We start from the raw sequence: 25463 nt of genomic DNA on the forward strand, positions 1-25463 counted from the left end.
CCATTCAGTTCTCGACATTGACGCTGCCTGACCTATTGAGTTCCTGAAACATTTGGGTGTTGCTCCAGATTCCAGCATCTGCAGTCTCTTGTGTCTTAATTTTATATGGTGCTCAATGGAAAATGAGTTTTCCCATTCAGTCAAAATAACATCTGAGCCACAGGCACGACAAAGTGATAATTCAGCAAAGTTGAACTAAGATCACTTTGAAGTTTGAAGTAAAAGTAAATATTAATAAAGCACAAAGGGGTCTCCTATCACTACAGATAAATCATTTTAAACAATGATTAATTTCAGAAATCATAAATTAGCTGCACCATGGTCATGATCTGAGATCTTATCAGCAAAATACAATCCAAAAAAATGCAGAACTTAAGAGTTTGAGACATTTAATCTAGAACCAGAAGCCAAAACACTTTATGAAAGTTATAGTCTGAAGTAGATTGTATTGCTAAAATGACACAGCTTAATTTAGTTAACTTCCAACCTATTTATTTGTGTTCTGCTTCAGTTTTGTCCTGCACACTGAGGTTACCACTTCATCTGAATTAAAATCTGGTATTGGCCATTACATGTGGCCTCCAGACTCCTAAATTCAATAAAATCTTCAAGTGGTTTCCCACTGAAAGATGAAGATCTGTTGCTCAGCTGGAAAATTACCTCCTTGAATATTTGGGATAAAGATTGGAAATGTTCGGAATACTCAGTAGGTTGGGGTGGGGGTGTAGGTGGAGAGAGAGAGATGAAGTGAATGTTTCAGGTCAATGGCTTTTCATGTTGGGACTTTTGTTACAGCAAAAAGTGTGGTGTGAGAGAAGTTGACATTAAGAAAGTCAGGTACTGCAGGTCTACACCATCAGCGAGCTGCTTGTTGGCGGAGGAGCTGGACTTAGTGTGGACGGTGTTACCACTTGCTACAGGAATTCATCAGAGTCGATGCACAAAGGCAGTCTACAGTCTAACGGCGAACGACTGCCTTGTACGTTTCTCTTGTGATTGCAAGGCCCTGTTGGACGTTGATAATGTAAAATGTCGCAAGTCCTTTCCCTTGTTTATCTGCAAGATAGATGGTGGGGCAGCTGCGTGGCCTCAGTTGTACTGAGGACTAGGCCTGAAGTCACGGGCTTGCCTGTTGAAGTTGTTCAAGAGAGGAGACTTTGGAGCACGGCGTCCATGCTGGGTTGGGCGCCGCCCCCTTTCCTTCAGTGCTTCCCTCCAGAGTTCGATCAGTGCAATGAAGCTAGATTGAGTGTATGCGTACGCTCATATGCGGACTGCTGAGAACTGCTTGTTCTTGCTGTTAACACCCATGAACCATCAATTTACAGGACGTCACTTTTTATGTTTACTGCTATCTTCTATGTGCTACGTGTGCCTTGTGCTGTGCATGACTTGGTACTGTGGTTTGCTCCTTGGGGCCCGGAGGAACATTGATTGTATTCATGGAAATTCATGTATGGTTGATGATAATTAAACTCGAACTTAAGCTTGAAGTCGATTTCCCATTACCTGTATGATCACAATGCAGGTAAACCTGCAGGATACACAATGCAATATTGTTCAGGTTCAACCATGGCCAAGAAAGTACCTGAGTCCCATTACATCCCCAGGAGGTTAAAGAAATTCAGCACGTCCCCAATGATCCTTACCAGTTTTTATAACCAAACCATAGAACACATCACAGTTTGGTATGACAACTGCTCCGCCCAAGACAATAAGAAACTGTATTCAGCACATCACAAAAACCAGCCTCCCTTCCATGGACTTACACTTCCTAAATCCATTCACCCTTCTCCCTTACCTCTCCCATTGGTCTTGATGCAAAACCTAGGCTCAAGGACAGCTCCAATCCCACTGCTGTAAGAATCTTTCCTTCGTATGGTAAGATGGCCTCTTGACCATACAAACTATCTTGTCTTGGCCGTACACCTTATTGACTGGCTGCACTGCATTTTTCTGTAACGCTATATTCTGTATTTTGTTCTTCCTTTTCCCTTGTACTACCTCACTGGCAAGAAATCCAACATGCAACACTCACTTTCATGTTAAGTCCTTGAACTTGCCCACTCTCTCACACGGAGATTGAGTAAAGTAAGAACAGCTGAAGACCATTTGACCCATAACCAGTTCAGTACTACCATGCCATGTTCATCCTTTCTCTTTGACACCCTTTTGCCTGAAAAATTACCCATCTCTTTGAATTTATTCAGAGACTTGGTCGCCACAACCTTAAGTGGCAGTGAACTCCAACCTGTGATCCCTCATTTCAGATACCAAAGCCAGGGTAAATATCCTCTTTACAGTCAGTTGAACTCTTGAGCTCTGTAGTTTTTCAATATATCCCATCCTAAATTATAATGAATACACTTCTTGTTGACTGGGTGGGTTCCCACCATCTTAGAAATTAGCCCGGTCAACCTAAGCTGCATTTCCTCGTATAATAAGTACATCCTCTCAGACTTCAAATCCCTGTCCAAAACTGCAGTGGTTTTAATCCCCATGAATTTTTTGGGTTTAACTCTTGAATGGTTTTAAATGCACAAGGACTAGTTTTTGGGCTCTAAATCTCTTTTTGTGGTTGCTCATTTTAACCCCTAGTTTGACTGCTTCGACCTTAAATAAAGGAAATTGCAGAGGTTTGCAGCACACGGGTGGTATTGGGTCTTTAACTTTATGGACAAGGTGTGTAGTGCTTTAAATCCAGAAAGAATTCTATACAGGCAGACGTGGCTTGATTTTAAAATCTCCCCTGGGATAATGCTGGATTTTGAATCTTTTCTAAATTTGTTATAATTTTACAGTAGTAATTATACATCAGACATACTTTGACACACTGAGGTAGTCAAAAATATGGATGATAGCCGCTGTGTTTCAACAAGATGTCCTAAGTGCTTCTGTGCCAAATAAATATTTTGAAGATAATCTCTAAGGTAGGTACATGGTATCACTGCAGATGAAAAGTATAAATCTTTCTGGGGATGTTACTTAAGGAATAATGCCAGGGCATTTGGAAATGTTTAGTTGAATGACTGAGTTGACAAATTCCTGTCATAATTCCTGTCATCAGTGCTATATTTTAAATGTGAAAAATCTTTAGAGCACGTACACTTACTTTATAAGTGACTTCACTTTTCAATTAGGTTCCACGTTAGTCTCCAGAAGGTGGGCTTCAACTACGAGACCTCGGCCTGCCTGCAACTACACAAACCTTACATTACCACCCGCACACAGCAAGACAAACGGTGGAAGGGGAGACCAGCTAGGACTTCATATAATTATGAGAGGCACAGATAGGGTAGTCAGCCAGAATATTTATCCCGTGGTAGAAATGACGAAATATATAGAGGGCATAGCTTTAAAATGAGAGGGGAAATGTTTTAGAGAGGCAAGTACTTGGAACTTGTTGATACGTGTGGAGGTGGAAGCAGGCGCAATAAGGGCATTCAAGAGTTTTTAAAACGTACATGGATATTGTTTCATGTGTTGGCAGAAGGGATTAGTTTCATTCGGCATCAAGATGGTGAGTGGAAGACCCTGTTCCTCTGATGTACTGTTCGATGTTCCATGAAATGGTGGAAATTGGCCCTGAGCTGAAAGATCAGACGGGATTTTGTTCCAGATTCCTAACTCCTCTTGATCTTAGTGGAATCCTGCTGCTGAAGCAAGTTCCTGGGCAGGTGTCTGTATTTGCGAGACCAGGGAACGGGCTGGGATTTGTTTAAGCACCCGGTGATACTTTTGCTCGAAATCCCGGAGGGAGGAAGCTTTCGGAGTTGAAATCGGCGGGCTGGATGCGGGGCGGGATTTAAACCCCCAGCTGCCGCTGACATGGCACCTTTAAGGGGCCGGATCTGGACGAGCCGCCAATCAGCGGAGCGCTTCGGGCCGCGTTAAAGGCGCTGCTGCCGGCGCTGGGAACCCGCAGAGCGGAGCATGGAGCGGCCGCGGTCCGGGGCCTTGCTCCGCCCCTGGAAGTGGCTCGGCTGAGTGCGGCGCGAAGCTGAGCGGCTGGCGAGAGGGACCGGGACCTCCTCAGCAGGGAGAGAGCGGGCCTGGGGATGGCGCCCCGGTGCCGGCGCTCCTGGCTGAGCGTGCTGCTGGGCCTGGTGCTCGGCTTCGCGCTGGCTTCCTGGCTCATCCTCCCTCGGGCCTCCGAACGGGGACAGGCGCAGCGCCAGTGGGTGCGAGCCGTGTGCGGCCGCCGGGGGCCCGGGGCCGGCCGGCTACACCCGTCGTCGCCGTCGGCCTCCGAAGCCTCGGCCTCGCGCTTCATGTACGTGGGGGTGATGAGCGCCAAGAAGTACCTGAAGAGCCGGGCGCTGGCGGCCTACCGGACCTGGGCCCAGCACATCCCCGGCCGGGTGGAGTTCTTCTCCAGCGAGGGCTCGGATCTGAGCCTGCCGCTGCCCCTGGTCGCCTTGCCCGGCGTGGACGACACCTACCCGCCGCAGAAGAAGTCCTTCCTGATGCTCAAGTACATGGCGGAGCGGCACCTGCAGCAATTCGAGTGGTTCGTGCGGGCCGACGACGACACCTACATCCGCGGCGAGAAGCTGGCGAGCTTCTTGCGGGGCCTCAACAGCAGCCAGCCGCTCTACCTGGGCCAGACCGGCCTCGGCGCCCCCGAGGAGATGGGCAAGCTGGCGCTGGAGCCCGGCGAGAACTTCTGCATGGGCGGCCCGGGCGTGGTGCTGAGCCGGGAGCTGCTGCGCCGGGTGCTGCCTCACATCGGGCAGTGCCTGCGGGAGATGTACACCACCCACGAGGACCTGGAGCTCGGCCGCTGTGTGCGCAGGTTTGCCGGCGTCCAGTGCGCTTGGTCGTACGAGGTAAGACCCGCGGGGGTAGCCCGGAGCCACGCTTCCTCTGCCCGGGCAACTGATGTGCCCGGGTCAAGCCGCAGCGTGTGAACTTCAGGGGGCAAAAGAAAAAGTTGACCCGACCACTTCATCAAAGGGAGAATAGAGTGGTTCCAAATGTCGGAGGCTGGTGCATTGCAATCTTTAAAGTTTGGAACTTTGAGGCAGATGACAAATGATGTTCGCCTGGTAGTTTATTGGTTTTAGTTGGGTGACTCGACCAAAAACATGAGGGAATGGGGGTGGGGGAAGGTTTCGGCTTAATAATCATAGTTAGAAGTAAGTCGTAATCTCATTTAAAGGTGCTTGACATGACAGAATTAACATTGTACTGCTTGGGGACACTCCTAACTAGGGGTTATGTTGTCGCGTTTTAAACTTACGTGGATTTAGTCCTAATTAAGAGTCTAGGAGACTTCTGTATAAAAGTTTTCGCGTCAAAGGTGGGTGTGGGAAGTAAGAAGTCGTACATCGGCTGGCTAACTAACGTAGGCATAAGTGATTGTTTTTCTTGGTACGATGTAACTAGTGGTGTGCCACGGGGATCAGTACTGTGGCCTTGGTTATTTACAATTCGCACGGATGCAGGCAACAGACTGGTTGCTCAATTTTGAGAAGAGTTGCCGTTGAAGGAGCTGTCTCACAACCCCAAGTATGTTTTCATGAGTTTAAAAGTTTGCTTGGCCGTGCCTGTAGTTCAATCTAAATGTCAGCTATTTGGTTTTAGCCGGGCATTCTAAGATGTTATGCCTCCAAGGCCAGTTGGCAGATGGTGTTTTTATTTCTTCTTCGGAGTAACTGAAAAGTTGACTCAAAAAGTTTGTTTTTAGTTGTGTTGCAGCAAGCCTCTAGAACATGGCCAAATATTGTTGTTGTCTTTGAGAAGTTGCTTGCATTGAGGATTTTTTCTCTGCAGTGTTAAGCTATCATGTTGGATGTGAAGTTGGCCACTGAGATGCAGATTAAATCTGCTCAGCCTAGTATTATCATTCTCTTGCCATCTGAATTGCTCTTGCTAAATAAACATCCTCTTTAAACTCTTACTTCCAACTTGGCTCTCTGTTGCTGATTAAACAATGAGCCTTTGCCTTTGTATATACACACTTGTAACCTTTTAGCTTTATTGCTGTTTTGTCCACAAGACAGAGGAGCAGAATTTGGCCCATGAAGTCTGCACCGCCATTCTATCATGGCTGATCCATTCCCTTCTCAACACCTGCCATCTTCCTGTAACCTTCCACGACCTAACTAATCGAGACCCTAACAACCTCCACCTTAAGCATACTCAGTGACGTGGCTTTCACACAGATTCACCACCCACTTTCTAAATAAATTCCTCATCTGTTCTAAAGGTACACCCCTTTATTCTGAGGCTGTGCCCTCTAGTCCTAGACTCCACCCCCCCCCCCCCCACTACAGGAAACAACCTCTCCACATCTGCCTCGGTCTTTTAACATTTAATGAGATTTCCTCTTCCCGATGGCAGCATAGATAATTCCTTAAGGGACCCAATACTGCTCACTATACTCCAAGTGAAGCCTCACCACTGCTTTATAAAGTCTCAGTATTACATCCTTGCTTTTGTATTCTAGTCCTCTCAAAGTGAATGCTAACATCGCATTTGCCACCTTCACCACTGATTCAACCTACAAGTTAACCTTTAGGGAATCTGCACAGGGGCTCCCAAACACCTTTGCACCCTGGATTTTGAATTTTCTCCCTGTTTAGAAAGTAGTCTACACTTTTATTCCATCTATCAAAGTAACCATACACCCCCCCTGTACTATATTCCATCTACCACCCCTTTGCCCATTCTTCCAATCAAAGTCCTTATGCAGAGTTCTTGCTTCCTCGATGCTACCTGTCCCTCCACGTATCATCATGCCATGCGCAAACTTGGCCGCAAAGCTGTTAATTCTGTCATCCCAATCATTGACATACAAAGTTGTCGTGGAGCAACTTTATTGAATTGAATTGACTTTATTTCTTGCATCCTTTATATACAATACATGAGTAAAATATCTTTACATCTCCATCCAAATGTGCAATGTGCAGTCATAGTAATTTATAATAAATAGAACGGTCAATGTAACACAGAAATACACTCAAGTCAGCATGAGTTAATCAGTCTGATGGCCTGGTGGAAGAAGCTGTCTTGGAGCTTGTTGATCCTGGCTTTTATGTTGTGGTACTGTTTTCCGGATGGTAGCAGCTGGAATAGATTGTGGTTGGGGTGACTCAGGTCCCCAGTGATCCTACAGGCCTTTTTTCACACCTGTTTTTGTAAATCTCCTGAATCATGGGAAGTTCACAACTACAGATGTGCTGGGCTGTCTGCACCACTCTCTACAGAGTCCTGTGATTGAGGAAAGTACAGTTTCCATACCAGGTAGCGATGCAGTCAGCCAGGATACTCTCAATTGTGCCCCTGTAGAAAATCCTTAGGATTTGGGGACCTGTACCAAACTTCCTCAACCGTCTGAGGTGAAAGAGGTACTGTTGTGCCTTTTTCACCACACAGCTGGTGTGTACAGACCACGTGAGGTCCTCGGTGTTGTGGATGCCAAAGAACTTAAAGCTGTTCACCCTTTCAACCCCAGATCCATTGATGTCAAGCCTGTCTCCATTCCTCCTGTAATCCACAACCAGCTCCTTTGTTTTTGCGACATTGAGGGAGAGGTTGTATTCTTGATACCACTGTGACAGGGTGATGACTTCCTGGCTGTAGGCCACTTCGCTATTGTTTGAGATTAGGCCAATCAGTGTCATGTCGTCAGCAAATTTAATTAGCAAATTGGAGCCATGGGTGGTGACACAGCTGTGGATGAGGTTGTGGGGGACCTTAATATTTGGGTTGGTTTGCTTGTTTGTTCTATCCCGTCTTTTTCAAAATATGCTTTTCCATTTCTTCATCATTAGACACGACCCATCCAGTTTTCTTATTTTGTATTTTCCCCAGATCTTTGTCAATATACTATCTGACTACATATTCAACAATGCCACCTATTATTACACAATGTTCTCTAACTTGCAAAATGAATATTCTCTTTTGTGGCCTCAGCAGTTCCAGTTGGAACTAACCTCAGACTGATGCAGATTCTGTAAGGGAAATGTGATGATTCAACTGCAGGCTTTTGGGAAATGTAATGAGTGAGGATGGTTCAAGCCTTATTGTTATTTAAGTAAAGAGATCCTTGTATTGGGCCAGAGGGAAACTGTTACTCATGGACTGTGTGGTGCCTTGATGTTAGCAGTAGAAGAATGAATCATAGAATGGGCAGGTGAATGGTGTAGAATCCTTTTTAGATGTGGGCCCAACTGGTGTCCTGCAACAGAATAAATTTTTGGAATCTTATTGCTAAGTTCTCCTCTGCAGCAAAATGCTCTATATTCAAGGTGGTCCCAACCTCTCACAGATGGAGTTGATCATTTTTGTGTAGAGCAGCCAATACAGGGTTTAGTAATTCTCGCTTCTTTGCCCCTTGAGTTTTCAGCAGCTGTGGGGGGGGAAAATTTACTTGTAAAGACAAAGGGTAGTTAGCACAAATTTTTAGAGAAGGCTGAAATTGTAGGTTTGTGATCTACAAAGCAGACTAGACATTTTTCTTGGACCTTATAACATGCGGCATCATAACTAATGCACTGGATAACATAGGGGGAAGTGCCCTTAAGTTGAAACTTCAAGCAAACACTTGAATTAAATTGATCTTTAAAATAAGAGGCTGCAATGAATTCTTCAATAACTGAGCTTTCATTTCCAAATTTCAGTGTAACCTTATGAATTCCTGAGGTTTGCTTATCAAGTAAGGGATAATTATCTGATATTCTGCATTAGAATTACTTTTTAAAAGTATACTGCAGATGCTGGAAATATGAAATAAAAGCAATGCTGAAAACACTCAGCAGATCAGACAGTATTTAGGGGAGGGGCAGGGGGTTTAAAAAGCTATCGGTGTTCAGGTTGAAGATTTTATTTTTTCTTTATTCCTGTGATGGAATTGTATTTGAACAAAAGGCTAATTAAAATCTGAGTGGTATTTCAGCGGTGAGAAGAGCAGTGGCTTGATCAGACTTGGAATAGTATTGAGATGGAGTGAGTAGTGCTGCAGAGATCAAATGCATATACAGTCAGCCCTCCTTATCCGCAGGGGATTGGTTCCGAGCCCCCCCCCCCCCCCCCCCCCCACCGCAGATACCAAAAATTGCGGATGCTCAAGTCCCTTATTTAACCTGAAGCAGTGCAGTGGTCTTTAGGACCAAGCGGAACCCCAGACTTTATTTAATGTGTCTCCGTGTGGTGGACATTAGGACCCGGCGGCGCAGCTCTGAATCCGCAGTGTTTCTGTTCATGAAAATAATCATGATTGCGATTGAAAATAAGGTGGAAGTAATAAAGTGATCGGAAAGAGGTGAAACGTCATCGGTCATTGGAAAAGCATTAGGCTACAGTCAGTCAACGATTGAAACAATTTTAATGGAGCATGTGATAGACCCTGCCCCGATGAAAGCTACAATTATTACTAAGCAATGCAGTGGTTTAATTATTGAAATACGTATGTTTCTTAAGTGTTTTATATGCATAGAAAGGTAAAATATGTACTATATACCAAGAAAAACATTTGACTAACTGACGCTAAATAATAATGTACCTGTTCCGACTTCAAATCCAACTTAAAGACGGACTCAGGAACAGAGCTCATTCATAACCCGGGGGCTGTCTGTACTTTTAAGTCATTTCTAGATTACTTATAATACCTAATACAATGTAAATGCTATGTAAATAGTTATACTGTATAGTTTAGAGAATAATGACAAAAAAAATAGTCTGTACATGCTCAAACAACAAGTGTTGGAGAGAGAACTTCCTGGTTTTCCCGATCCGTGGTTGATTGAATCCGCGCATGCGGAGGGCCGACTGTACCTTGTGTACGTGTTGGAATCTTTATCTTGTACAATCAAATTTTAAACCACGTCTGAGTTTAATTGTTGGCTTATTGCTTTTCTGGGTTGGTGTGTGTATAAAAGAAGTAGACCAACCAAAAGAACTGTAGTTCTTTTACGAAGGCATTAAGCCAGGTTAGGTGCAGCTGAGACGCTGGGTGGAATTTCTCAATCCAGAACTACAGTATTTCGTTTTATGCAGGAAATCTCCATGACTGCTATTTTTCCTGTCATTTGGCAGTCATTGTAACACTTATGTTTGAGATAGTGATTTCTAATTAGTTACTCTTGGAAGTATGTGGGAATTCTTAATGTCTGGAGATAGAAATTTTTTTTTGCCAGATGTAGCTGTGGTTGGCAGCTCGTCTAGGAGGAGGAAAACACCCTAAAAATGGTGGCTTTTGTATTCCCCTGCATAGATGCTGTCTGACCTGCTGAGTCCCTTCAGCAATTTGTGTGTGTTGCTTGTGAATTCTCTTACTGATGTGGTTACCGCATTAATTGTCTGACCCTAATTGCACAGAAGCCTTGGAGTCTGCACATTGGAGAACTGTACTGCAAGCATCGAAACAAAAAGCTGTATCTAAAAAGAATCTACAGCACATTGCATTGTGGTAACCAAATTCTGTTCTGTACAATCCATTTTTGCCAAAGATGCAAATCAGTCTACTGATTCCCTTCATTTACTGCTTGCTCGACATTCAGATATCTATATTTAGTCATTGTTAGCAGTTTCCTCGCATAGATTCTAAAGATCCCCACAAATATTTTTTACCTACAAACATTTAACTAAAGGCTATAGCTAAAGAGGAAATTGCTAGTGCATCCGACATAGATAGATAGATAGATAGATACTTTATTCATCCCCATGGGGAAATTCAACTTTTTTCCAATGTCCCATACACTTGTTGTAGCAAAACTAATTACATACAATACTTAACTCAGTAAAAAATATGATATGCATCTAAATCACTATCTCAAAAAGCATTAATAATAGCTTTTTAAAAGTTCTTAAGTCCTGGCAGTAGAGTTGTAAAGCCTAATGGCATTGGGGAGTATTGACTTCTTCATCCTGTCTGAGGAGCATTGCATCGATAGTAACCTGTCGCTGAAACTGCTTCTCTGTCTCTGGATGGTGCTATGTAGAGGATGTTCAGAGTTATCCATAATTGACCGTAGCCTACTCAGCGCCCTTCGCTCAGCTACCAATGTTAAACTCTCCAGTACTTTGCCCACGACAGAGCCCGCCTTCCTTACCAGCTTATTAAGACGTGAGGCGTCCCTCTTCTTAATGCTTCCTCCCCAACACGCCACCACAAAGAAGAGGGCGCACTCCACAACTGACCTATAGAACATCTTCAGCATCTCACTACAGACATTGAATGACGCCAACCTTCTTAGGAAGTACAGTCGACTCTGTGCCTTCCTGCACAAGGCATCTGTGTTGGCAGTCCAGTCTAGCTTCTCGTCTAACTGTACTCCCAGATACTTGTAGGTCTTAACCTGCTCCACACATTCTCCATTAATGATCACTGGCTCCATATGAGGCCTAGATCTCCTAAAGTCCACCACCATCTCCTTGGTCTTGGTGATATTGAGACGCAGGTAGTTTGAGTTGCACCATATCACAAAGTCCTGTATCAGTTTCCTATACTCCTCCTCCTGTCCATTCCTGACACACCCCACTATGGCCGTGTCATCAGCGAACTTCTGCACATGGCAGGACTCTGAGTTATATTGGAAGTCTGATGTGTACAGGGTGAACAGGACCGGAGAGAGTACGGTTCCCTGCGGCGCCCCTGTGCTGCTGACCACCGTGTCAGACCTACAGTCTCCCAACCGCACATACTGAGGTCTATCTGTCAAGTAGTCCACTATCCAATCCACCATGTGAGAGTCTACTCCCATCTCCGTTAGTTTGTGCCTTAAGATCTTGGGCTGGATGGTGTTAAAGGCACTAGAGAAGTCGAGGAATGTAATCCTCACAGCACAACTGACCCCCTCTAGGTGAGAGAGTGATTTGTGCAGCAAATACGTGATAGCATCCTCCACTCCCACCTTCTCCTTATACGCAAACTGAAGAGGATCCTAGGCGTGCCTGGTTTGTGGCCTCAGATTCTGTATTATCAGCCGCTCCATGGTCTTCATCACATAAGAAATGGATTTAAGTTATGTGGACATAATTATGCAAACATGGGTGTCCAGTGTTCCAAATGCCAGTGACAAAGTCTTCTACCTACAATAGAATAATTACTTATGGGGAAGGTAGCAGAGCATTCTCGTGCTTGATGCTATTGGTTTTGGGGTCAGAATGATCGGCCAAGGGTCATATGACAGTAGAAGCAACACTCAGGATGTTTTATGAAATATGATATTGAAATTATAAATTTCAGGGGAAGAATGATATACAGATACTTTCTGAAACTCAAAGGTATTTGGCGTTCACATTTAATGGCAGTGGATGGAAGGGGTTTAACTTAAAACCTTAGCTGCAAACTGAGAACTCAGGACAGAACTTTAAATGGTAGCATGATGTATAGCAATACGTAGTACATTTGCCCTGTGTCCACTTTTTCAGATGGAAATAAAATCCACAGTTTTGTGCACAATTCCCAATCCAATAGATGCAGTGGATTCTGGTTAATTGGACCATCAGTTAATAGAGGCAGCTGCTTATTCAGGACAGCTCCTAAAGTACAGAACCAATCTGGAAAGTAGCTGGGATTTCCTTTATTTGGGGCACTATGCCACTTAATTGGGACAGGAGACTTGTCAAACATTTTTGAACTAGCATCGGTCACGTGCATGTCATATGGTCATTAGTTGTTTAGTAATATTTTTGTGTGTTTGTGTTTTTAAAAAAAAAAAGCAGTGATTTTTGTCTCTGATAGTTGGTGAGTAATTACCAGCAAGACAATTCGGAACTGTTTTGCTCACTGTGGTCTTGGAGATTCAGTCTTGGAGATGCCAGAAACAACTGGGAGTGAAAATGAAACAGTTTTATTACTTCAACAAGTTAGGAACTACGAAGGATTTGAAGATTTTGACCATCGTCTTGAAATGAAGATTTGGAGCATGCAATTGTCGAAAGCACTGTTTGAAGGCAGTCCATTACCTGCACTTTCATTTACAGTCAATGAAAAAATGTCAGTGTACACCAAATAACTATGAGGAACTAATACAGTTTTATATATTGTAGTAGTTTTAGTGTTATGAGTTGTCCTGTGTAAGTTGAGTACCCTTTATTCACAATGTATTTTGAGCACCGACTTGTCTCCAATGGGAAATTCCACAAGTCATTGGGAGGGTTACCAGGAGGTGCGTCGGTCTCCGCACACAACAGACAGATGAGAAGTGACATCACATGTAAAGAACAGAATGAAAAATAGAAAAACACTACAGTAAGTGAAGATCTCAATTCTGTATTGAAAGAGTGGGTTCGTCACCAGAGTGAATGTATGTCATCTGACAGTATGTTGATCGTGAAACAAGCAAAAATCTATCACAATGAACTGAAAATTAATAGTAATTGTGAATATTCATCAGGCTGGTTGCAGAAATTAAAGGCATGCATTAAATTTTTAGAGATTTGTGGTGATAGTGTTTGCTGAGCAAGGAGCAGCAAAGAAATTAACTGAATTTCCCAAGATTTTGGCTGAAGAGAAAACACGCTGAATGGCTACATATGTGTGACAAAGACTAATTACTGAGAGCACACAAGTTCAGTCAAAAATAATGGAATCCCAGGCTATCTCATTATATATTCCAAAACCCAAAATCTGAAACGCTTCCAGCCCCAAGATTTTGGATAAGGGTTACTGAACTTGTACTTAATTTAAAAACGTTATTTGTTACTCAGTTAAATAGTAGTTTGTTTCTTTTTATACCTTGTTACCTATTTCCGTGAAACTTTGCTAATTATGGCACCCAGTTAATTGGGACAAAATGTACTGGTCCTGATAAGTCCCAATTAACTGGAATCCACTGTATTTTGTTTTTTTAAATTTGAACCAACCAAAACTTAAAATATGCACAAAACAAGAATACAGCTGGAAAAAGTAATCCAAACGCCAGGGTTTGATGGGCAAGAGCACATAAATAAATTAAGTCATCATAAAATTGTTCCAGAGATGGATTAGATGGCATGGCAAAGCTTTAATTCGATGGCTGAAGGGAGAGCCACAACTGGGATGATGGTGCTAGGTCTCAATATTTAGTTCACTCTCTGCCATTTAGTGTATATGTCATTATCAGGCCAAACCAGGAGATACACTCAAATACTAAACTTTCATTTCACAAGTGGTACAGTCAGAAATTCTGCCATGGCTTTACTTGAGCCTTGTCAATTCCAGAAACTAAGAGAAACACCAGTTGGTGTCTCAGAACTAAATGCAGTAAAGCCAGAGGACAATGTTTCTGGAAATGGGCTGTGAACTCCCTTGGAAGGAAATAGATATGCAGGATCACATCTCAGACACCACAATCATTCCAGTAAAAGATTTAAACTTTACATCTTTGAATAATCAGTAACAAGAGTCAAACATGTTGAACGAATGACTACCTGGGGCACCACCCAAATTTATGATTACCTTGAATAATGAATACAAACTGCCATTTTTAACATTTTATGCCATGTAAGTAAACTCACTGCCATAGTTCATTACTGAGAAAAGGATGCATTCAGTGGTAAATATATTTTTGAACTGACTCAAATGAGCAAAGCATTCTTTCTAGATTGGAGCCATGCCAACTTTACAAGCGATCTTAATAGTTCAAGTGGAATACTGACCTTCATGCAACCAAGTTAACTTAAAAAAAATATATATATGATCTACAAAATGGCAAACATCAGCTCATTCCTCGCTGTTGAACCTGGTCCTGGGTCCATCCACCTTGTCTCTGCCTTCCCTCAGTTCTGCTGCATCAAATCGCCTCCAAGTGGCTCCAGCATTGGCTCACCTCCCGCACTCGGGCCCGGGCCCCGCTGCCTCAATTTGGCCTGTACCCCCCACGCTGCAGCCTCGGTTCACACTGTAAAACTGTCAGGTCATACAGGCGGTTCAAAAGCTCAGCTCTGAAAGGGAATTTGCAGGCTATTGATTGCAGTTATGGTATCTGAGGAAAATGTGTTTAATCAGTAATTTATAGTTTTGCTACCATTAACCTGAATCGGCTAAATTTTCTTATCCAGTGTGAGGATAAAACAATGTAAATCCAGCAATATACTTCACCTGCCAAAGTTGTGTAAGTTAAATTAATTGACAACTTGCTTTCCTGTCTAATCCTTGACGGCAGATTTGGTTACAGTCTATTAGATTTGTCAATATGGGAGCTGTCAGTACTGATGCTCTATGATGTGATTTAAAAGGTTTAGATTTAAATTCCACACTAAATGCAATTTTATCCATTGTTTATTGAGAAAGATTGTAGAATCATAAATTAAACTTGGTGCATGATCTGCTTGCATCTTAAGCAGAGTGCATTTCAATGTGATGGTGGGAATTGTTAGATTGAGTTTCACACAACAGTAAATGAGCTGTCTTCTAATGCAGGCTAATTGGGTTGCTTGCTCAGCAGAGGTCGACATGGTACTTGAGTAATTTGGACACCACTGTTTATAACTTTTTGAGAAATCTTTGTCACTGGCAAAGCTAGTTGGCCCTGCCTGTAGGAAAGTGGGGTTGAATCGTTAGTGATCCCAGTGAGTTCCAGGATTTGGATTTTGCAATAATAAGGCAGTGGGTGTGTGTTTTGGAGGACAACCTAAAAGCAGTGAGTTCCCATATAGCTGCTCCTTGTCTGTTGATAGCCATCATGGGTTTGAGAGGTGCTGGGTAAACTGTGGTCCAAGCACATTAGTGCGGGTAGTATTCGGTGCAGTGGTGGAGGAAATGAATGTTGTTTTGTTGGTGGGTAAACGCACTGCTTCTCCTGGATGGTGCAGAGCTGCTTTAGTTTTTGGAGCTGCAGTTGACTTCTAAGGGTGTCAGTAGGGAGGCCCCCGTCACAAGAAACCTGAACTGTGATTTAGTCATCGCTCCCGCATCTGGTTTCACCTATCACCTACTGGTCTCAGCCTCACTCCTCTCTCCCACTTCTAGAAGCTATCATTTCCCTGATCTACTCCCACTTCTGAAGCAGGGTCTTGACCAGAATTGTCTTCTGTCCCTCTGTTGCCACAGAGTGCATTTCAATGTGATGGTGGGAATTGTTAGATTGAGTTTCACACAACAGTAAATGAGCTGTCTTCTAATGCAGGCTAATTGGGTTGCTTGCTCAGCAGAGGACGACATGGTACTTGAGTAATTTGGACACCACTGTTTATAACTTTTTGAGAAATCTTTGTCACTGGCAAAGCTAGTTGGCCCTGTCTGTAGGAAAGTGGGGTTGAATCGTTAGTGATCCCAGTGAGTTCCAGGATTTGGATTTTGCAATAATAAGGCAGTGGGTGTGTGTTTTGGAGGACAACCTAAAAGCAGTGAGTTCCCATATAGCTGCTCCTTGTCTGTTGATAGCCATCATGGGTTTGGGAGGTGCTGGGTAAACTGTGGTCCAAGCACATTAGTGCGGGTAGTATTCGGTGCAGTGGTGGAGGAAATGAATGTTGTTTTGTTGGTGGGTAAACGCACTGCTTCTCCTGGATGGTGCAGAGCTGCTTTAGTTTTTGGAGCTGCAGTTGACTTCTAAGGGTGTCAGTAGGGAGGCCCCCGTCACAGGAAACCTGAACTCTGATTTAGTCATCGCTCCCGCATCTGGTTTCACCTATCACCTACTGGTCTCAGCCTCACTCCTCTCTCCCACTTCTAGAAGCTATCATTTCCCTGATCTACTCCCACTTCTGAAGCAGGGTCTTGACCAGAATTGTCTTCTGTCCCTCTGTTGCCACAGAGTGCATTTCAGTGTGACGGTGGGAATTGTTAGATTGAGTTTCATACAACAGTAAATGAGCTGTCTTCTAATGCAGGCTAATTGGGTTGCTCACTCAATAGAGATTGACATCGTACTTGAGTAATTTAACTCTTTTTTTTCCAGCAGTTTACTTTTTTTTGTTCCCGGTTCCAGCAACTATAGTCTCTTGTGTTCCTAAACTAGCCTAGCACAATATTTAATCGTGGTCCACCTGTTTGAAATATCCCCACTGGAGTTTATTGTGCAAAGCAATTAAATCAGACTGTAGAGATTTTCAAGGAGTGATTTGTAGCCTATTGTAGGGAAGTATATGATCATGTGCTTGAGTAGAAAGAATAAAGGCATAGGTTATTTTCTAAATGAGGAGAAAATTGAGCAATCAGAGGTGGAAAATGGACTTGGGAGTCCTTATGCAGGATTCCCTCAAGGTTAACTTGCATGTTGCATCCTTGAAGATCAGTGGTGACAAACGGTCTTTGCAGCAAAAGTAAGTAATGACCAGAACTACATAATCATAAATCAGTCTGGTTCACAAATATTTTTCAATGGGTGGATATTTGTTATACTGTACTTATCTAGTCTGGCCTACATGGGACACCAGATCCACTTGAATACCCAGCTAACCGCTCATCTGTAATGTTGCTGCTATGTAAAAGAACAAAACCTAGTAAAGCACCTAGCATTAGCAAATCATCTTGGTCCAAAACGTCAACTGTTTATTCTCTCCATAGATGCTGCTTGACTTGCTGAATTCCTCCAGCATTTTGTGTGTGTTAATGAGAGAGCAGTTGAATTTGTGAAGCTAGTTTTCCCTGAAGTAACTTGGGATGATGCTGTATGCTTTATTAGGTGTTATTCTCAGAGAGATTTTTAAACAAATGTATGACCCATTGAATTAAGTTGAAACCATTGCTACTGTTCTGTAGTTTCATAAAACCTGCCAAGGGTAGCAATTTCTTTCCTCTGAAGATCAGTAGTGACAAGTGGCTTTGCAGTATAAGTGTACATTGTTCAGGTTTTCCAGCATCTGCAGAAACTCTAGTTTAAGATTTGTAAACAGCTACCACACCCTATCCTGATGCTGTTCACTTGATGGTGTTTTTTTTGCACCATTCTCTTTAAACTCTTAAAGCAGGGGTTCCCGACTTTCCTTCTACAATGGACTCCTACCATAAACCAAGGGGTCCGTGGACCCTAGGTTAGGACCCCTGCTTGAGAGACAGTTGTGCATGAAAATCCCAGGAGATCAGCAGTTTCTGAGGTGCTCAAACCATCCAGGTTCACTGGCATGGCTAGCATTTATTTTCTGTCCTGAAATGAAGATGCATTTACAAGTTAGTCACCTTTAACAGGCAAGTCATGGGTGGCTTGCTTTTATTCCTGAATGACATGACTAAACCAGTTATGGTTTCATTATCAGTCTGAATTTCCTGGTCACTGCTTCTGATGTCAGTGCGTTGTTTACTCCTGCCAAAATGAGGCCGAACTCAGATTGGAGGAGCAGTGCTTTAAGAATGGGTATCTTCCAATCTGATGGCATGAATATCAGTTTCTTCAACTTCTGGTAATTTGTTTTTCTTCCCCCGACCCTTCTGTTTTTCCATTTTACATTCTGGTTACCCTCTCACATCCTTTGCTCATCACCTCCCTCTGGTTCCCCTTTCTTCCATGATTCCTCTCCTGTTAGATTCCTCCTTCAGCTCTTTACGTCTTGCACCTATCCCCTCCCTGCTTGTACTCCTTCCCTTGCCCTTATTCTGGCTTCTGCCCCCTTTCCTTTCAATCCTGACTATGGATCTCGACCAGAAAGATTGACTGTTTATTTCACTTCTGCAATAGTGCCTGACTTGCTGAGTTGTTCCAGTGTTTATGGGCTAAATTATGTTCCAATTGAGGTGCTGTGCTGGTTTGATGATTGTGGTGCCGCTATAGTAAATTGTTCTCTAAACGAATATCTGAATTTGCTTGTGAAGAGATCATTAGTTAGTGATGCAAATGGCTGAATAAGTCAAGATAAAGGGAGACATTGAAATGTGTTCATCGCAGCATTTAACGTAGGATCAGATGGTGCTTAAGTAGTTTCCATTGCACTTGTAATCCATCCAATAACATACGCAGCCCCGGTCATCCATGATTCCCTTAGCACTCTGGGCCTTTTGTCTTTTTAAAATCCCTTACTCATTGAGGCTTGGAAGAGTTTGTGCTTCAGATTGTGCACAAACGAGAGGAGATGTTCCTCTCGTTGATCTTGGGTCCTAAGAACAGTTGTCATTTTCAATAACATTGGGCTAGAAGGGACAGTTACCATGCTGTAAATATAAATAAAATGAAAACTGAACAACGCTGTATGTAAGGAGTGGATAGAAAGTGACAATCTAAACTGAGGGTTTGTAGGGAATGTGCTTGGGAAAAAAGCCCCAGGGCTGACTTAAAACTAACTATGTGTTGAGAATGGGGAGGGGACTGAACCTAGAAAACAAATAAACTTGATTGCTTTTATTAAATTCTTTGGTTGATTATGTGAGTGTGTGTTTTTAAAAAAAAAAAATGTTATCAGCTTTTAGAATATGTTTTACTGTTGCACTTCATATTAAAAGCTAAACAATAGTTGCTCTGTCAGAGAACTTACCTCATTCAGCATGATTTGGAGGGGGCCCTCTGGACAGCAAGTCCTGGCACACTGAGCAGCCAATTTTGGCAGACAACCTTCATTAAAGAAAAGTGAATGAATTCTAGTGTTTTAAGATTTTGAAATTTTGTAGGAATGGACCTGCTTGGATGGGTGGAGTTTTAGCAGAAACCAGGGTATTAATACTATCCTCAGATTAACCATGTCATTTGTCACAGTGTCAGCTGAGCATAATAAACATGCCCTAGAATGGATGAAAAAATATGTCAGAGGAACTCAGTGAGTCAAACAGGATCTGTAGGAGGAACAGAAATCTCATAGTTTGAGTTAAAACCAAGCACGAGGACTGAGCAGGGAGGTGGTTGTGTAAAGAGGAAAAGGGGAGGGGTGAGACAAGAGGCTATACTCACTGGTGGACTGTGGAAGGTATGATGAGCAGCTTGCAGTGGAGAGGAGTGGGGGTCTAGTGGAATTGGGAGAGTGGCAGGTGAATGATAGATGATGTAAAGGTTGGATACAGCTGCTGGAGGGATTTGAGCAGGACTGCAAAGGTTTTGGAATCTGATGAGTAAAGATGGTGATAATAGGAACCATTAGGGGAGAAGTGATGAGCAGATGGAACTAGCTAGAACTAGATGAAGGTGAGGAGGTTGGGAGGAAGCCCGTGGGTGAACTGTGTGTTTGATATGTGGATGGAATCAGGAAGGGGACAAGGTGACAAATTTGCTGGGGGTGGTGGATTTGTGTGGGGGTAAAGGGGACAAAAATGGAGGGGATTTGGAGGAGACTCCTAAGAGGGGATGAGGGATAGGAAAGAACCTGCCATAGGAGAGGGTTTCCTAAAATTAGGAAACGCATTGTTCATGCCCAGCCGTATGGAGGTAGACTTTACAGTTTTCTCACAGGTTTTTCTTGCCCTTCCCCTACCTGGTTCGAGTTATACTAGTTTCCTCCCCTCTCCACTTAGACTTGATTCGGTGTTTGGACCCAAAGCATTAACAATTCATTTTGCTTGTTCTTCAGCAGGCTGTTCACATGGTCCAGCGTCTGCAATCTCTTGTGTGTCAGAATGGGTTGAATTAGTTGTGTAGTGAGTGTGAGCAAATAGTGACACTTCAACTCCTAGCAATAAAAGTTACATAGTAGTCTGACCTGGCTCCTGAAACTTGAAGCCCCTGAGCTCAGGGAATGGAGTCATTTGCACTCTGAGCTTGTACTGTTTGCATGTGAGAAATTGTACATGTCAATTCCCAAATTAATAAGGAGGTCAGTCGAAAATATTCAGTAGTAGTAGTAAGCTGCATAGTTCAGTCCATTCACAGCAGTACCTTATGCAGTTACCTTTTTCTTTACTCTGGCTTCAGTTGGAAAGAGCCATGTGACCTGATCATGATTCTGGGTAATACCAAACAGTAGTGCATTCAATGTAAACCTCAGGAATTATAACACAGTACTGATTAGGTGAGCAGTCTGAAATTAATGTAACTAAGGGGGAGTATTTGAATTAGTTTAAAATTTTAAGCCAGTTTGGAGCGGATGTAACATTTTTTGAATTGGATGTACCCCTAAGTTAATTTTATTATTTATTAACTAAATATGCTGTGATTATAACTCCCACAAACATGGGCACTGCTGATCTTGTTCATTGTCCATAATGTCCCAGAAAAGATCCCCTCCAACGAACTAGCTGTTGGCCCTTCCAACAGTTTTTTAAGATAATCCTAAATTATTGCTGTTATCAAATTGTGAGTGTCACTAATTTTCAAACTGTTTTCATTAAGTCTTGTGCTTTGGGTCTCTAGTGGCTGGGCATTGTAGTACCATTTGTCTTTCTCCAGTAATTCCCAGTGTGTATTTCTCTGAAATTGTCCACATCTACCTGGAACGTGAGCTGCACTTACTGAAGTAAAGGGTGCTGGTGCCTTGATAATCTGTACACAGCATAAGCGAGCCTTGTTCATTGCAATGAAAAACAAAGCCCTTTTTATGCCTGTATTTCATGTGTCAGGAGCAGAGTAAAGTAAACTGCACATTCCTTGCTAATTCTAGCCTCTTCCAGACCCAACCTCCCACTCAATCACAGATTTTGTTTTCTCCTTAAGGAGTACAAGATCTCAAATATCTTAGCGTAGGGTGTGCAAAAAGAAGCTTTAAATGATGAAGGAAAAAATTCAGTGGTGGGAAGAAGCACTAATATTTTCAGTGGTTATTAGAAGTAATCTCACAAGTTTAACAATTCCATTTGGACTAATATGCGGTGAATCAAATTTTAGTATGAAAATGTTAGGAGAACTAATTTTCATTACATAACTTTAAGGTTCTTAAGTGCAAAAGATTGCTAAGATTTATTGCTGGCAAGGTCAGCTATTAATGCTCTTGCAGGGGTGTTGAGCTGACATAAAATGCTTGAACTCTTCAAGCTGCTGCAGTGCTGTCATCCTTGTGGTGTGATCATCAGATTGTAACTGCAGTTTAATGCTAGTTTTGTATAGTTATCGTGACTTGCTCTTGTATTTTCCTTTGGATGGTATACTGTGTTAATTTGTGGGATTTGAGGACTTGCATTGGAGGGCTTCTCTGCTATCCTTCCATTAGGAGAATGCGACTAGTTTAGTTAGGCATTTTGGTCAACGTGATCTGTCTGTTTCCATGCTGTACTCTGTGATTTGTTCACTGTTCTCCCTCCCCAGGAGCATTGGCTTACATATTTTTTGTATTGATTTTGCCACTTCTGTGCCCTTCAGCCAGCCCTATCGTATTTTCCTACACCCTTGAACTTCACTATCAGCCATATTACCGATATCATTATCATTTGCAGACAGTCATAGCTCCTATATGGGCTTTCATAATAACAATGAAGATCAAGGAGACAATTGCTGAGCCCTGCAGGATGCCACTAATCGTAGCCCTCTGGTCACTGAAGTTCCATCAACCATTATACTTTGCAACCTCTGACTAAGACAAATAGAACATACAGGGTAAATGGTAGGGCATTGAGGAATGCAGTGGAACAGAGAGATCTAGGAATAACAGTGCATAGTTCCCTGAAGGTGGAGTCTCATGTAGATAGGGTGGTGAAGAAGGCTTTTGGAACGCTGGCCTTTATAAATCAGAGCATTGAGTACAGAAGTTGGGATGTAATGTTAAAATTGTACAAGGCATTGCTAAGGCCAAATTTGGAATATTGTGTACAGTTCTGGTCACCGAATTAATTATAGGAAAGATATCAATAAATTAGAGAGAGTGCAGAGACGATTTACTAGGATGTTACCTGGGTTTCAGCACTTAAGTTACAGAGAAAGGTTGAACAAGTTAGGTCTCTATTCATTGGAGCGTAGAAGGTTGAGGGGGGATTTGATCGAGGTATTTAAAATGTTGAGAGGGATAGATAGAGTTGACGTGAATAGGCTGTTTCCATTGAGAGCAGGGGAGATTCAAACGAGAGGACATGATTTGAGAGTTAGGGGGCAAAAGTTTAAGGGAAACACGAGGGGGTATTTCTTTACTCGGAGAGTGATAGCTGTGTGGAATGAGCTTTCTGTAGAAGTAGTAGAGGCCAGTTCAGTTGTGTCATTTAAGGTAAAATTAGATAGGTATATGGACAGGAAAGGAGTGGAGGGTTATGGGCTGAGTGCGGGTAGGTGGGACTAGGTGAGATTAAGAGTTCGGCACGGACTAGGCGGGCCGAGATGGCCTGTTTCCGTGCTGTGATTGTTATATATGGTTAAGCTAATTTTTAATTCCTCTTTTCCTTGGCGTTCTGACCCTTTTTGTGTTGGTACTCAGATTTAAGCAAGGCGTTGATAGTGTAGCACATCACTTGTCTAACATGTTGAAGTCCTGATTTGCTCACCAGTAATGTGGCCCCATCTGGTTTGTGAAAGCCCAAGAAACAATGTACCACATCAGCTGGTTTCCTAGTCCTCTGTCACTGTAGCCAGAAGAGATGATCATTCGAAATATGGGATGCATTTTGTCTGGGTCCAGCATTTTCTCATCCATTCTTGTCTTAAAAAATTGTTTATTTCCTGAGACATGCAACGGTTTTGGCATCTAGGGTCTTCTACAACTTCTACAGCTAATGCTCTGCCATTTGATTTTCTTTCCGAATCTCATTTGGAAATCTTGCAACATGAATGTTGAGGTACAATTCTTGCCCATCTTTAAGCTACATTTGTAGGTGTCTTCCTGCAAAGTCTTTATTCATTCAGTGACCAAAGACAGTAAAAGCAGGGGTTGAAAGAAAAGACCTTAAAACATGTCAGCCAGGTAAGACAAATAAGCGTGGGATAAGTATAGAAAATCCAGAGGGATAGTTTAGCAGTACAGATAGAAAGTTGGCTAAGTGACAGGACATCAGAAGTAGTGGACTGTTCTGTTTTACACTAGAAAGAAGCATACAGCTGTCCCCTCCTTTACAAAGGTAGAGCGTTCCTATGAAACATTTCTTAAGTTGAAATGGCATAAAGCAAAGAACCATTAATTTATATGGGGAAAATTTTCGTAAAAGTGAAAATACTCCTTAGAATGGGAAAACACGTTACTAATGTCGGTCTTTTGTAAAAGCGAAGTGGCGTAAAGTAAACATTTGTAAATGGGACACCTGTATGTACTGTTATGTTCCCATGTACATGGACCACTGCTTTTGATGTACATTAATGACAGGGCTACAAGGCGCTATTTCTAAATTTTCAGGGAAGGACAACATTGTTGAGGAAATCCTTGCTCTGGAATGCAGTAGATACCATTTCCTGTCAATTTATGTTCTGGGATAGGAAGTTGAGCCCAAGTCCACTCCTTGTGAAAACTCTAAACCCAATCCCAATGACAAAATTTCTTTGCCTTGTTAAATGGTACTTAGAAGGGACATCAATCTTCCCATTCAATTGGCAAATAATATTAAAGGTGCTGAACCTTTCCATCCCAGTTCACAAACAGTGAATATAGTTATTCCAATACCAACAATCTATTCACACAATATGTGGCATTATTCTGAGAACACATTAACTCTAATTGGTCAATTCCAGTAGATTCTTGTTTTGTAAAATGGCTGGATATGTGTTCGTGATAGTAAATGGATTATTGTTTCTTATGATATGTAAACAGTTGTGTAGAGGTGTCCAGTGGCAGTGATGAATTAGTCCAGGCTCCTTGTGTGCTCTGGACACTCAGTACTGACTGATGTTGGTCATCGCGGTGTCAAGTCCTGCTGCTCACGTGAATTTGGTTGAGGTGAAGCTATTTTAGTAGTCCTGTTCTTCTGAGCCCTTAAGATTTTGGGAATTTGTTTGCAGATGACTAAGGTTTTGTTGCTGTTCAGTTCACTGCTAGTCGTTGAACTAATATGTTGAGAAACCCCAAAATGAATGTAAGATTGCTTGACGGAGATTATATTACTGGAGGCAGCACTCACTGACTGTCGAATTTTTTTTGTATTCACCAATTCTTTTTTAATGCCAGTTTTCAGGATATTAAGGAAAGGACAATTCCCAAAATTTCATTATAGTTTCATTGACTGTTTTTTGCCAACCCCTTGTTTCTAAGGGTCAAACTCTTGCTTGTTTTTAAGATTTTCTAGACCTTTATCTTATTTGAGCATTGTATTCTAGTGTCATAATTATATAGCGCAGAAATAGGCTCTTCAAACCAATCCGCTCATGCTGATTTAAGATGCTTTCCCGAGTTAGTCCCATTTGCCTGCATTTGACCCGTATCTGCCTAACCCTTTCCTATCCATGAGCCTGTTCAGCTGTGACGCTGTTGCACTTATGAGTGAGTTTTGTGAGTTCAGTAACATTTCAGTCAGTAATTTTTGGTATTAATCAAAAATATTGCTCACTAACTGGATAAAGTTTAGAAACTGGCTAAAAAGAATACATCAGCTAAGTCAGTAGAATGTTATAAAACAAGTCTAAATCAAATTTGATCAATTCAAATGTAATTTAAGGAATGTCTTGTGCTATTGTCATACGTTAGAGCCATGGTAAAACCAGCTCATTGGGATTTGAGGAAACATTCTACTAATTGAGTTGTACCTTGCACAGAGGAAGGTGTCAAACAAGAGGAAATGTGTAGATGCTGGAAATCCAAGCAACACAATTCTGAACAAACTGCAGATCAGGCAG

At 42.4% G+C, this 25463-nt stretch overlaps 1 protein-coding gene across 1 annotated transcript in view; it reads left to right on the top strand.

Annotated features, from left to right (window-relative positions):
• The first annotated feature begins 3916 nt into the window (after window positions 1-3916).
• The window catches only part of chsy1 (chondroitin sulfate synthase 1), a 51438-nt gene continuing 29891 nt past the window's right edge, over window positions 3917-25463 (top strand). Inside the window, exon 1 of the mRNA XM_073032973.1 lies at window positions 3917-4829. Within this exon, the coding sequence (XP_072889074.1) occupies window positions 4059-4829 (771 nt within the window). The 5' untranslated portion in view covers window positions 3917-4058. The remainder of the gene's footprint in view (window positions 4830-25463) is intronic.

This window comes from Hemitrygon akajei, chromosome 30 (genome assembly GCF_048418815.1).
Source record: "Hemitrygon akajei chromosome 30, sHemAka1.3, whole genome shotgun sequence".
NCBI lineage: Eukaryota > Metazoa > Chordata > Chondrichthyes > Myliobatiformes > Dasyatidae > Hemitrygon > Hemitrygon akajei.